The sequence below is a fragment of the Lepus europaeus genome, chromosome 5 (genome assembly GCF_033115175.1).
Source record: "Lepus europaeus isolate LE1 chromosome 5, mLepTim1.pri, whole genome shotgun sequence".
Classification (NCBI taxonomy): Eukaryota; Metazoa; Chordata; class Mammalia; order Lagomorpha; family Leporidae; genus Lepus; species Lepus europaeus.
In genome coordinates, this window is record NC_084831.1 from 29,496,398 (window position 1) to 29,511,174 (window position 14,777).

At 51.3% G+C, this 14,777-nt stretch overlaps 1 protein-coding gene across 2 annotated transcripts in view; it reads right to left on the reverse strand.

Moving 5' to 3' along the window:
• GNL2 (G protein nucleolar 2) overlaps positions 1–12,848 on the reverse strand; it is a 24,021-nt gene extending 11,173 nt beyond the window's left edge. For both annotated transcript variants that reach the window (XM_062190992.1, XM_062190991.1), the window contains exons 1-8: positions 12,655–12,848; positions 11,152–11,236; positions 10,156–10,250; positions 8,232–8,371; positions 5,184–5,368; positions 2,927–2,993; positions 1,965–2,123; positions 1,285–1,398 (exon numbers count right to left, since the gene is read on the reverse strand). In XM_062190992.1, the coding sequence (XP_062046976.1) occupies positions 1,285–1,398; positions 1,965–2,123; positions 2,927–2,993; positions 5,184–5,368; positions 8,232–8,371; positions 10,156–10,250; positions 11,152–11,236; positions 12,655–12,718 (909 nt within the window). In that variant the 5' untranslated portion in view covers positions 12,719–12,848. The remainder of the gene's footprint in view (positions 1–1,284; positions 1,399–1,964; positions 2,124–2,926; positions 2,994–5,183; positions 5,369–8,231; positions 8,372–10,155; positions 10,251–11,151; positions 11,237–12,654) is intronic.
• Positions 12,849–14,777: the final 1,929 nt, after the last annotated feature.

The window sequence follows — 14,777 nt, forward strand, 5'->3', positions numbered from 1 at the left end:
CAGCCTGAAAGCCCCACCTCCTGCTGCACAGCAAAGTCCTTCCCTTCCAGACACATCACTGTGGAATTTTCAAACAGGACTTTTTAAAAAAGATACAACTGCAAAGGATTAGGAGTCGAAATGATCTCACATTTCTCAACATCAACGCCAGAAGTCAGAAGCCAACAGCGGGGCCTTCGACACTGAGGAGAGACCGTGCAGGGACAGGATGCAGACTTCCAGAGTCACAGGGCCTCTCAAAATAATCTCCCTTCTAAGCTCCCCCTTCTCAGGAAGCTTTTGAAAACTACATTCCATCAAAGGGCAGGCACAACCCAGAGGAGAAGAAAAGGGCTCCAACACAGGCAACCAGCCACAGGCAGGGGTCCTCAGGGCAGAGGCGGAAGGCAAGCCCAGGACGAAGGCTGCAGCCGGCTGGGGAGTGGCCAGCCCCACGGGAAGGGAGGAGCAGGGTGGCCTGTGCCCTCTGTGGGACCACATGTTCTGCAGTTCCTTCTCCACAGATACAACGAAGGAGCAACTCAACATGGGAGACGAGGCAAGCTCCTCTCAGGAGGAACTACACTCACAGTGCACCGTGTGCGCAGGCCTAAGCACGTAAATGCAGAAAACTGGGCAACCCAACATATCGCCCAACAAGATGGCAAAGTGGAAACGGGAGGATGTGCGGACAGAGGACGGCTAAGAGAAACTCAGTGCCCGCTTCCCACAGCAGGAAATTAGTAACTGGCCCAAACCCGGGGGCAGGAGGCGTCGTGATGAAATGGTAAGCACGTACTAAACATGTGGGGAACAGCTCCCCGACTCAGCTCTGCGCTGGCATCTGCTCAGCTGAGCGGGACAGGAGATGCACATCTTTCCTGAAGCCAGGTACGGTTACTCAGATACACAAGTACACAAGCACGGGAGCAGAGCAGGACACCTGGCAAACACTCGGCAGGGCTCACTTGTGCTGGGGTCCCCAAGGAACCAAGCTTTGCCCAGGGATCTTGGGTTTGGCAGGGCCCTGTCTGGGCACAGGGATGGACACTGCCAGTGCCCAGGGGTGGGGAATCACAGCCGGGGGGAGGGGCCAGGGAAAGGGCAGGAAGGGAAGCCGTACTGGTCAGGGATGGGGCAAAGGCCGATCGCGCACACCTCTCCCGTGAGTTCTGCATTCTTGCACCTCCAGGCCACAGGCAGGTGTGGGACGTGAGCCTGGGAGCTTCCGACACGACGCAGTGAAGGAGATTCTTACACAGAGCGCAGCCGCGCGCCCCAGGACAAGCAGCTCGGGCCGCATACCTTTCCGAACTGCCGCAGAAGCTGAATGAATGCCCCTTTGCCGAAGGGGTTGGTGAGACTGGCGTGGAAAGCCAGGGTCGGGTAATCCTGGGACAGCACGGCAACCCACCGCTTCTACAGGGAGAGAGGAAAACAGGCTGAGTGCAGCTCGTCTACCTTCAGGCTGGGGAAGAATCAGAGCCAGAACAGAAGGACTGTGTTTCAAAGACATTGCTGTCCGCCGTTGCCCGTGCTGAAAAGGCTAGATGTAAGTCTCCACAGTGTGTCTTCTTCAACCCCGACAGCGAGTGCTTTCTCTTTTGTCTGAAAAAACGCAAACCGGGATCCGCAAAACGCCTTCCCTGCTACCAAATGCAGTTAACACGACGAGACGCTGGCCGGTGGCCAGGGCCGCGGTCTCCTTCTGCAGGGGCACACACGCCTTCTCCAGGTGGGGGCGCCACAGCTGCCCCCTCAGGCCTGCCAGAAGACAGCAGGGGCTCCGCCCACCCTCAGCAAAGCGCACTTCAGCTCTGTCTTCCCATGAAAGATCTCCACTGACTACAATTTCAAGACGGCCACACTTGAACGTCTCAGATGTTTTCTAGGGAAAAACCATGAACTGGTTTATTAACAGAACTCAAAGTCTCCCCGGGCCGGGTGGCCTGCACGGTCTGTTTTGGATTAGCTGCTGTACTTACTGTTGCCCAGGTTGGAACAAGGTCACACTTGTTAAGTACAAAAATGAGGTGTTTCCAGGGCTTCTCCTTCTTCAAGTAAGTCTCAATGTGAGGGGAACGGGTCCCCATGGGGTCCCTAGCATCAAGAACTTGAACAACAACATCTGATGAGTCGATCACCTGCAATGGCAGAGGGGAAAATGGCCTGCTACCGTACAAGCACAAAACTAAAAAGTAATAATACTCAGAAACATCGGCAAGACGGTTAGGCGGGGGAGAAGGTTGTAGCCAAACAGCGTCCCATGATCGGGTACCAGTTAGCCTGTGGGCATGTAAAACTCGCCACATTTCAGACAGGAAACTAGCTTAGGTGAAACTCCTCCTCCAGCTGCACGGCCTGTAGAGCGGGACCAGGCTCCGGGCCTTCTGTAAGTTCCTACTGTTAATCTGGCTGGCCTTATCGGTGGTGGATTCCTATTCTGTTACTGTTTACACACGTAACTCTGCTTAAAGGGCTGTCTTCCCAAGAATATTATTAGTCTGTAGACATAAAACTCAGCACTTAAAGAGCCCTGGGCCAGAACTCAGGACGCACAAAGCCTCTGCCATTGGCAAGGCAGGCGAGCTTGTGTTCTGTCTATAAACGAGACGGCTGGACCAAGTAACTTAGAACTGCTCACCTGGCTGGAACCAGGCATGAGCAATCTAAGCAGCACCATCACTCTAGTAGACTGTTAGGGAATACAGACTAGGAACGTACATGAGGCAGCTCTCTCACAAGGGAGTGTACAAATTAAGTCAGCCGGAACAACGGTAGTATGTCCGTGGCTGCATCAATCAGAGCTTCTTTGTCGGGGGCAGAAGACAAAGCAGGCAGTGGAATCTATTTTATCGGACAGAGCTGCAGTTTATCAAAATCTGTTTCTTCACGTGGGAACACAAAGTCAGCAGAATCACACAATGAGAGAATGCGAGGGTCTCACCTTGTAGAGCTCACCCCATATCCTTTTGGATTGTCCCTTTTTATATATCTCTTCTTGGGCTTCATTTCTAAACAAGAAAACACCCAATGAGCAAGTGTATCCAGATGGAAAGATGCTGTAGGGAGAAGCCCATACACTAAGGAAAGGGTTTCCAAACTAGCTGGGTGGGGATAGAGCACAGCGAACTGAATGTGTTAAAAGCAACTACAGAGGCAACAGGTCAAGCTACCACCTGCAGAGCCAGCATCCCATACAGGTGCCAATTTGAGTCTCGGCCGCTCCACTTTCGATCCAGCTCCCTGTTTATGATCCTGGGAGAGCAGTGGAAGATGGCCCAAATCCCTGGGAGATCCCAGATGGAGTTCCAGGATCCTGGCTCCAGCCGGGCCCAGCTCCTGCTAGTTTGGCCATATGGAGAGTGAACCAGAGGATGGAAGATACCTCTCACTCTTTCTAATTCCACGTTTCAAATAAACAAACCTCAACAAAAAATTAAAAAAAAAAAAAAAAAGGGACTCTAGCCAAACCTCAGCAGATGACTGGACATCAGAGTGGTGCATACAAACAAGGAAGGAGACAGTGACAGACACTGCAACACAGGTGGACTTCGGAAATGATGCCAAGTGAAGTCACTCAGACACACAGGACAAACACCACAGCTTTCACTTCTGTGAGGCGCTGCTGGCTACTCTGACTCCTGACTCCCGAGGGACACGGCACAGAATAGTGGCTGCCAGGGGCCGGGGTAAGGGAGGTGGGGTTAGTGCTCAACGGGACAGGTTCGGCATGGAGTGGTAACATCCTGGAGACGGGTGGTGGCGACAGCTACACAAGAATGTGGAAGTGGAGTTGGTGCCCTTGAACCACACACAAGAAATGGCCAAAATGGCAAACTTCACGTCAAGAACATTTTACCACAATAAAAAAAGCACGACTGTGAATGGGTAACATGTCAGACACAAAGCAGAACTGGCAGGACCCAAACCAGCCTCCTCCACGGCGCCCAGCAGAGGGCCTGACCTTTGCTGATGAGCTTTCTGTTTATCAGCCACAAACACAATCAACAAAAAGGGAACGATGGCAGCTTTCTCTTGGAGCCTCCACCTGCAGCACCAGCATCCCATATGGGCACCAGTTTGAGTCCCAGCTGCTCCACCTCTAATCCAGATCCCTGCTAATGGCCTGGGAAACCAGCAAAAGATGGCCCATGTGTCGGGGCCTCTGCTACTGATGTGGGAGACCAGGAAGCAGCTCCTGGCTCCTGTCTGACCCAGTGCCTGGCCGTTGCAGGCAACAGGGAAGTCAACCAGCAGATGGCAAGATTGATCTCTATCTCTCTTTGTCTCTCTCCCCCATAACTCTTTCAAAATAGATAAACAGATCTTTAAAAAAAAAATTTTTTGTCTTTTCCCCCAGTACATTTTGAAGGAGGAAAAATTGCAAATCAGCAGAATACAGAGTCAACCAGAAAGTTCAAAGAAGTCTGAGAATGAGCGAACCTACTGCCTCCTTCTGCTGGACCTCACCCCTAGGAGACACAGCTGGCGGGCTGATGACAGCCATGAGGGTAACATGGCTGCAGTGATCAGGCAAGGCCGCTCCATCCCCTTCACTCTGCTGCTCATGAGAAACCAAAGTGGGGCCCCCTTTCTGGAGAGCAAGCTGGTAGGGGCCTATCCGAGAGCAGGCACCCCTCTGACGTCATCATGTGCCCCCTGGTAAGAACCAAGGACGAGGAAGATTTGCACGTTGATGTTTCACCCTCACCTTGTTTATCACAGGGAGAAAGAGCATACCAGTCTGACAATGGGCCCGTCACAAAATACAGCCGACTAGAAATAGATTCTAACTCATTTAGGAAAACACATGAAAATAAAAGGCAAGTTGAAATACTGCCTGAAGATACGTTTGTAAATAAAACAAAGAGCCTAAGAGAGACCTAGAAGAATGCCCTTCAGGGACCTTCTTCTGGGTATGGGTCTCTATGAGGTGAGGAAGGGGCTTATGCATTTTCCATCTCCACTGTATTTTCTGGCTAATCGAGGCCAGAACGTACCGCTGCTATAGAGGACAGTGTGACCTACTTACTAACATGACGTCACTGTAAGGGCGAAGGGAGACCTGGGGCGATGGAGCCGCCTTCCACATTCATTCTAGTCTCGGGGAAGAGGACAACGCCCCACCCCAGTCAAATCGCCATGCTTCAGCAGGCGAAGGTCGCCAAAGACGACGCGCCCCGCAGGCCCTGTCACTGTACCTCACGCCGGTGTCCTCATTCACCAGGTCGCGGTCCTTGCCCTGGTCATAGCTCTCAGTGGACAGCTCAGCATTCTCCACGAGGGACTGCATGTCGCTCGCCAGTAAGTTGGGTCGCTTCCTCTGCGACTTGGGGCCAAAAGTCGTTTCGAAACTTTCAGTATCAAGAATGTGCACCTTTGCGTTCTAGAGGGAGAAGACAACAGGTCAGGCGAAGGAAAGGACAGAGGAAAGGCACCACGCTCAAAAGCCTGTCCCAAAGCTCCACCCACATCAGAATCCCCCGGGACGCAGGTGCTTCGCGCTGCCTTCCAGTCAGAAATGCCTCTTTAAACAGCACAGCACTGTCGCCCCCACCGTGAATTTCTGTAAGCCTCTCTGGAGAAATACAAGAGTAACACAAACAACCGGAGCAGATAGGCACCGTGGTAGAAGACTTGCCAAAAACGCGGCTTTATTTCATTTATCATAAACTTTTGTCCACGATGCTGAAAATCAACTTATCATTTCTGACCCTTTATGCTTAGCTTTCAAGCAAGTGTGGAAAATTCGCCAAATTCAGAGATTTTGTCAGGGACAATCATACTCAAATTTGTGTTTTTTTTTTAAACCAACTGTAAATGCCAACTTTTCCTTGGAAGTTAAATTTCTTTCATGGCTAAAAGGAATTGCTTGTTTTGTACGATGCATTTTAGTTTCAGATAACATTTTCCCTAATTTAGGTAAGGTCTTTTATTAAATGCACATGGAAAGTCTTCAGATGAAAAACATCTAGCAAAAGTCCAAAATAAAAGTTTAGATGTGATAAAAGGAACCTGATACTAACTAGAACTTGATGGGCCTGTAAAGGAGTTACAGGCATAGGAATGTTTGAAGCAGGATAAAAGGCGAAGTTTGTGTTGGGATCTATCACGTAACAGAATGCAGCAGCTGGCAGAAAATGTCCTTAAAAAGAAAGAAACAAAGGAAGAAAAACCATCCACTTCCCCCTCAGTACAAACTGCTCCTCAAGCACTAACTCCCAAACTCAGGAGGTGGAGCAAACCTTGTGGCTTCTAAACTTTAATGATCCCCCCTTCCAAGCCCCAGAGCTCTGTAAAATACCATCATTCCGGCAGATTCCCTAGCTCGTTTCTTAGCTTACTTTCACTAACCACCCTGCATCAGCGGAACTCCCACACAAGAGAATGGCACGAACAGCACTGTACATGGGGCCTGGGTTCTAAGGTCATGGGTATCTTCAAGTACAGTCACACTGTCCTTGACAATCTCTAACAATCTCTAAGCACAGGATACATGGATGTGTGCCTGTAAACCTACACATGAAGAGGTGCAATGCACTAATGCCTATTTTAAGTAGGCAAAATAAACTATAGTACTTTGTGTTGCTACAGAAATCACATTCTCACACACATGGGCGTGAACGTGCACAAGTTAAAAGCATGTCTGATTTGACACTACTGTGCCAACAAACTCAAAATTGCACATCACAGGAAGTAACAGATACTGTACTAACATCAAAATGTAAGGAGTTCTAGGAGGAAGGCAGAAAACTCAATGACTCCGAGAACCTGGCTGCATCAAAACGGCAGCTGCGGGTGCCGTTCTAAGGGCAGAAACTTGAGCACTGGAACAGGCAACAAAGCAATGAATCCATAATAGAACTTCTCTGTTCTTCCCATAAACAGGATTCAAGAGTTGGTTACAAGATGGCTTTAGGGAGAACAGACAAAGAGAACAAGGGAAATGAGCAACTTGTCTGTGGTTCACGAATTACACTCATGTGCTTCTCTGAAAGAAAACAGCCATCTCACTAATAGGTGCCATTCTTCTAGGCCGTCAGAAAACAAAACATAATTGACAAAACCTGAGGCAGCGACCAGGCCTTGGTTTTGATTTTGCTCCGCAAGTAAACACTTCTCTTTGAACTGTTTAATCCATGTACGCACGTCACCGGTCTCCTTCCCTCCTTATGCTCGAACTGAAGCGTACGCACTGGCTACACTTCTGGGAATTATTATTCAGCGCAAGTAAAGACGTGCAGGCAAATGCCAGGCCATCCCTTCGCCCTGTGTGAAACTCAGGCCACTCGAGCCAGACCCAGTCCTGGCCGTATTTCAGGCTTCAGTGGCAGCCACCAATCTGGACAGCACCTTCTTTTCAGCGGAAAAGTCCCCAAGGGTCTCACAGAAGCTGGAAGGGACCCTCACCACCTCAATCCTAATCCTACATTCCCTCGAAGCTTGATGGAATTACTACTGAAGCAGCTGTGCCTACCAAGATAAATAAATGATCAAAAATCATAATAATGCTGTTGACTCAGCTCTCATTAGGTGGTGTGCTGTGTGCTCACTAGGGGCCGAGTGCTCTCCACACGCTGCACCTGCACGCAGTTGCCCACGGTGCTGAAGCATCTTTATGTCACAGGTGGGGACGTGTAAGCTCCCAGAGAATCCTCACTAAGGGGCAGAGCAAGAACTACACTTCAGGGGCTGGTGCTGTGGTGCAGTGCGTTAAAGTCCTGGCCTGCAGTGCCAGCATCCCACATCGGCGCTGGTTCGAGTCCCAGCTGCTCCTTTTCTGATCCAGCTCTTTGCTATGGCCTGGGAAAGCAGTAGAGGACGGGCCAAGTCCTTGGGCCCCTGCACCCACGTGGAAGACTAAGAAGAAGTTCCTGGCTTCAGATCGGCACGGCTCTGGCCATTGTGGCCATCTTGGGAGTGAACCAGCAGATGGGAGACCTCTCTCTCCGTCTCTACCTCTTTAACTCTTTCAAAGAAATAAAATACATCTAAAAAAAAAAAACAAAACAAAAAAACCCGCTACACTTCAGGCCTCACTCCCAAGCCTGTACTGTGAGCCACCACACTACTGCACCTCCCTGACAAAACTCGACTCAGACTACAGGTGAGACCCCTATCAAAGGTGAACAGGGAAGTCTCAGGAAGTTCACCACTGCTACATTAAGGCCAGAGACAAACACGCCGGAAAGGTATCTGTGTGGAGTCCGCCCCAGAAGTTCCATGGCCAGGGATCTCCCACAGCTTACATGAGGCTGGATTCGATCGTGCAGAAGAGACATCGGCAACTTGCTTTGCTTCATGACGACTTTGTATGGATCCTTCATGACAGCCTCCATCTCCTCTTGAAACTTTTGTAATGACGACTGCTTAATCACACGTGTGTTTCCTGTTTATAAACAAAGAGTGTCGCCATTTAATAAACAACTCCGTGTGGCTTCTGCCACCTCCCCACTGGCACAGGGAAAGGCAAGACTTTAATTGCTCTCCATCACCCAAGCACCAGACACACCCACTCCTGTGGCCCTTTCAAACTCAGAGGGGCGGAGGCGGGGAACCACCACAAAACCGCTTCTGCACTCGCACACTATGATCTAATCCACCCAACTCAGACACAGAGGATTTCATGGTTTTCCAAGCCTGATTTCCTGACTGGATGAAACTGAAAATCAAACATCAATGCAGGGAACTGCCTTTGAGATCTGTCCTACTCCCTGCTCCATCCGGCCACGGGATCCAGAGCACTCCCGGCTGATCGGTCTCCGGTCAGGCGCACAGAGGCACGGTTACAGAGGCTGGGGAGGGGGGCGCTATCAACATAGAAATCTCCCCAAGGTTACACCTCGGAGCCACACGACCACACGACAGGACCTGGAGAACACCTTGTAAGAGACCAGGCCTGAGGAAGCGTTCAATTAAACAGCGCATTACAGCACGAGTGCAAAACCTCCAGGCAGTGATGGCAAGAGCAGTCAGCGCCTACACTGCACTCCCTCCTCGTGGGGGCCCCTCCAAGCACCCCACGTCTTTTCTCCTTTCATCACCACCACACCGCTGCGGGGCAGGCACGACTTCTACTCCCACTGCAGAGGAGGAAACTGATGAACGGGCAGACACTGTAACTAGCCCACAGTCACCTGCATGGCAGAAGCAGATTCAAACTCAGGCAGCCTGCATCTACGCAGTCACGTGCCCAGTCACCTGGTCCTCTAGGACATGTTCCTGTTGCAGTTCTTAGGCGCTGTCCTATCAAGAGGTGTGCCCAAGCACAGAGATCAAACACCAGGCAAGCAGTGGGGTCTGACAGTCTGAATCAGCTTGGACCTGTCCTTAGCGCCCCGGCTATTGGTGGCTAAGGGCAAGTCCAGACTGAGATGAAGGCAGAGATGCCAAAGGAAGAAACCCCGTTCCTCCTGCGACTCCAGACACCCCATCCATTCCTGGAAGGACCAACCAATAGTGAGGCTCTTTCACTGTCACGCAGGTTCAGATACAGTTTCATTAAGACAAAGTATTGCAGAGGAACTGGAGGCTAGTGTGCTTGTGATCTAAAAGCACAACCGCACTGCCGAGGCCAGCCTCAAGCAGTAATCACTCCAGGGTCCGCGAAGGCTAGTCTTTAAGGCTGGCGGGCCGGCACGGCAGGGTCCACTGACATTTAACAACAGAGAGCTCTCTTCAAAAGTTAGGGGGGCCAGCCCTGTGGCACAGTAGGTTGATCCTCCGCCTGCAGCACCAGCATCCCATATGGGTGCTGGTTCTAGTCCTGGTTGCTCCTCTTCCGATCCAGCTCTCTGCTGTGGCCTGGGAATGGTGCTTGGGCCCCCGCACCCACGTGGGAGACCCAGAAGAAGCTCCTGGTTCCTGGCATCGGTTCTGCGCAGCTCTGGCCGTTGCGGCCATCTGGGGAGTGAACCAGCAGGTGGAAGATCTTTCTCTCTGTCTCCCCTCTCACTGTCTGTAACTCTACCTCTCAAATAAATAAATAAAATATTTTTTTAAAAAAATGAAGTTCGTTTTGAAACCCACCACCACTACTCTTCTGAGCTCCCTCCCATGGAACCCATGACAGTGCCACTCATCTCAGAATCCTGCCTGGTAGATATTTACACATTCCAGTCCTTCCATACAACACACCTTTTGGAGAGCAAAGGAAGGGGGGACAATACTCACCAAACCACTTAATATTTGGCTCCACTCGTGCCACTGTGCCAGAAGCCACCGTCGATTGATACTGGAGGGGCTTAATCACTTTACCACGACTGTTCCTACATTGAGGAAGTAACAGATTTCCGATTACGACACAAGAAAGGCAACACAAAGCTTGGTTCACAGAACACCCTTTCCATCAAAAGGGCTTTTTTCATTTTTTTGGTTCAAAGGATCATGAAATACAGATTTCAGTAAACAAAAGAACTTCTACATTTGAAACAGATTGCCCAAAAGCCATTTAGTCTCTTGCAACAGAGCACGTAATGATTTCTGCTCGATGAATAACAATGCTGATGTTTAAAAATCCATTTACTGTTTTTTTTTTTTTTTTTAAATCACATACTTGAGTTTTTTGAGTAATTATTTGAAACCTGTTTTAAATGAATTCTAAGTAGAGGGTGATTGATGCTGGAACTCAACACTCTAAAACAAACTGCAAAGTAGGTGACTAAGGCAGATTAAGTTCATCGACATTTGTTCTAGACATATCTTTCAGAAGAGACAAAGATCCAATTACCGGCCAAATTAAAAACAGCTAGCAAAGTGCCACACTCAGCAAGTCCCTGCGGCAAAGGCTGTGTCCGCTCCACTCGCAGCTGGGATGGGACTCCGGGGGCCACAGTGTCAGGATCTTAAGTTTGGCATGAGAAACAAGTTCCCTGGCTGCTTTCGTAGCCACAGTCCTACATGCAATGTATCTCTAGCTCACGGATCCTTAACTCTGAGACTTAACGTGCTGTTCACAGAGGCCAGGGCTGTGAACACCAAGACCTCTTCTTGCTCTGGAGACCCGTGAAGCCGCCACTTCAGGACCCGTTACCCACGCCTTTAATCAAAAGTTGGTAACAGAACGCCGCTCCTACAAAACACTCCTCTTTGGAGCAGGGGTGGGAAGATCAAAAGGCACCGAGTTGAGGGCATTTCAGGAGGGACAGTATGGCAGTGCCCCGTGCTTACCTGCGCTCCTTTTGCCTGTACATATTCAGGCGCCGGATGGTGGCCCGGTCCCTCATGTTTTGGCCTCCCGGTCCCTGCACTCGATCTGAGAGAGGCAGAAAGAGACAGTGCACTATATGGTAACCGACAAGTGGAAATGCTCATGGCTTAAAACGCACCAAGTAGCTTACCCGCACCAGACAAGCTGCCACCTCACCACGACACAACAATCTCTTTCTCCGGATGCTGCTCCAACACGTGACAACTTGAACATGACGCGACAAAGCTACGCCAACCTTTGCACACAATTCTACCTCCTGTTTTCTAGCACTCATCATCCACGTTACCAGCATCATCTCATTTAAGCCACAGAAAAATCACGCTAAATCCCCACGCTGGAGGCTGAGAAACTGAGGCACACAGCTCCTACACGGCAGAGCCAGAATCTGCACGTGGCTTTCAATCACCACCTGCACTCTGCGCTGCCAAGACACCACCTCTTCATTCAGTGTGACAAACACTGAGCACCTGCCTGCTACATGCCAGGCGCCATGGAGGCCACAGTGCTGACACACATGTGCCAGGTTCCTAATTAGGAAACTGTTGATTCTCATGGAATACACAGCACAACAGGGAGCGATTCTTACCATCTCAGAGAGAAAGAGAAATGTCAAAGGAGCAAGGTAGACACTAGCCTCGCTTCTCATTTTGGGAGCTGGAGAAGGCAGGCTGAAATCACAGCGCCGGGGTGGGGGGCTCTCCGGCTCGCTCGCTGCACCAGCTGGGACTCAACACTTCCCCCGCCCGGGGTTCAGCTCTGCTTAGCTACACGACCGTGATTTCTAAGGGCCCGTTCAGGCCCAGCGTTCGGAGGCTGCCGTCTGCATCAACTGAGTAACTGGTGACCAGTCCGGGGAAAACATTCACCACGCACTAAAGTCGTCAAAGGCTCCACACTGCATTCCGAAGCAAATTCTTTATTAACTCAATCCGAATGGAAGGCATGCTCCCAAAGGCTACCCTGTTGGTCCTGCAAGTGCAGACGGGACAAAACGTCTGTGTTGGAACGACCCTATTTATTGATCTGTAGGGTTTTCTATGTACTTTACCGGATGGAACGCCAGGAACCAAATCCACCAGCCTTTTCCCGCATAAATGGTCCAACTACGGCGGCAGGGGAGTGTGGTCAGGGGCAAAAGGCCCCCGGGTCGGCCTACCGCGCTCTTCATGGCTTCCTCTGCCTCTCACACCGGCAGAGGACCCGAGGCTGCCCGGCCTGAGCGACCACGCTCGGCCGACTTCAGGCCAGGTGAGGCACACCTTGGCCTGTCAGCCACGCAAGACGTCAGACTTCCTCGGCGCTTCCCAACCGAAGACACCACCGCCAAGGCGGCTTTCCTTCCCACTCCCCAAGGCCACTCCGCCCGAGGTCCCTCCAGGCCAAGCCACCAGGTGCCCACCCTCCCCGCCTCGCCCCGGCCGCCTCCGCCAAGCTCCACCCTCCTCGAGCCCCGCCGCCCCTACCCGGGTTCGTGCTGGCCTTAGAGGGGTTGATGGTGCTCCGTCCTTTGTACTTGGGCTTCACCATCTTGCCGGCCGAACAGGGACCCGAGGGCTAGGCCTGGCTCACGTCGGGTGGACGAGTTCCGAACTTCTCCGGCCCAGCCGAGGCGACCCGCGTGAACCACAGCGGACCACGCGTGCAAGGGCTACGTCACTTCCGCTCGCGCCCCTCCCTTCCCCCCGAGCGACTTCCTGGGACGCGCGGCGCGCGCTGCCACTCCCCTGGCTCCGCCCCCGCCCGGCCGCCTAGGCGGCGCCCTATCCCAGCCCCCGCCCACTCCCGCCCTAGCAACCGCCAAGCCGCCCCTCCATAGCAACCGTCTAGTTACCCCGGACGCGGGGCCCAGCGCTTCTATTGGATCCACCTCCAAATAAAAAAGGCCTCTTCTCAGGCCAATGACACAAGCTCAAGTTTAATTATCTTTTGGATTTGTCCTCTAAGCTCTTCCAAATATCAGTCAGGGCAGGTCACTCTCTTCCTTTAAATTCCAGTGGCTTACCGTTCTTTTAGGATGAGATTCAAACTCTGCTGTTCCTACAGAATTCCGGGTTCGCCCCTGCCCACTTGTCTGACTGTGTTTGCACCTTGCTGCCTCTGGTTAGTCTCACGATTAGCATTTTTCCTCTTCCTGAATCACTGCTTCACTGAATTCATGCATAGCTGTTTGCTTCTGATCACTCAATTTTCAGATCAAATGTCAGCTACTGGTAGAGCTGCAAGAATTAAGAAAAAGAATACCCAGTTGAATTTGAATTTCAGACGATGAATTTTTTTTAGTGTAAGTATGTCCCAAGTATTGCCTAGGACTTTGTTTTTGTTTTAAAGATTATTTATTTGGCCTGCGCCGCGGCTCACTAGGCTAATCCTCCGCCTTGCGGCGCCAGCACACCGGGTTCTAGTCCCGGTCGGGGCACCGATCCTGTCCCGGTTGCCCCTCTTCCAGGCCAGCTCTCTGCTGTGGCCAGGGAGTGCAGTGGAGGATGGCCCAAGTCCTTGGGCCCTGCACCCCATGGGAGACCAGGAGAAGCCCCTGGCTCCTGACATCGGATCAGCGCAGTGCGCCGGCCGCAGCGTGCTACCGCGGCGGCCATTGGAGGGTGAACCAACGGCAAAAGGAAGACCTTTCTCTCTGTCTCTCTCTCACTGTCCACTCTGCCTGTTAAAAATAAAAAAAAAATAAAAATAAAAAAATAAAGATTATTTATTTGAAAGGTAGAGTTACAGAGAGGCAGAGGCAGAGGCACAGAGAGAGAGGTCTTCCATCTGCTGGTTCACTCCCCAACTGGCTGCAATGGCCAGAGCTGGGCTGATCCAAAGCCAGGAGCCAGGAGCTTCTTCTGGGTCTCCCACGCAAGTGCACGGGTCCAAGCACTTGGACAACCTTCCCCTGCTTTCCCAGGCCATAGCAGAGAGCTGGATTGGAAGCAGAGTAGCCAGGTCTTGAACCGGTGTCCAAATGGGATACCGGCACTGCAGGTGGTAGCTTTACCCGCTACGCCACAGTGCCAGCCCTTGGGACTTAATTTTATTAAAAAAAATCATTCATGGGGCTGGCGTTGTGGTGTGGCAGGTAAAGCCGCTGCCTGTGAAGCTGGCGTCCTATATGGGCACTGGTTCCAGTCCTGACTGTTCCACTTCCTATCCGGCTCCTGCTAATGGCCTGGGAAAGAGGAAGATGGTCCAGGTCCTTGGGCCCCTGCACCCACGTGGGAGACCTGGAAGAAGCTCCTGGCTCCTGGCTTTGGATCGGTCCAGTTCCGGCTGTCACTGTCATTTGGGGAGTGACCCAGCAGATGGAAGACCTCTCTTTCTGTGTCTCTCCCTCTCTCTATAATTCTGCCTTTCAAATAAATAAGTGAATCTTTAAAAAAAATCATTCATGGTTCATCTGACATTCAAGCTGGACTGTACATCCTGTATTTTAACCGGTAATCATCCTACTGGGAGAACTCTTCCCTGAATGATCTGTCCAGGGAAGCGATGGTCAGACAGGGAGGGGTGGTTCATGACTGTCATCTGTTGCATAAAAACAAACAACTTATTATAAAGTGAGGCACTCTAATTGAAGGATGAATGATTGAGT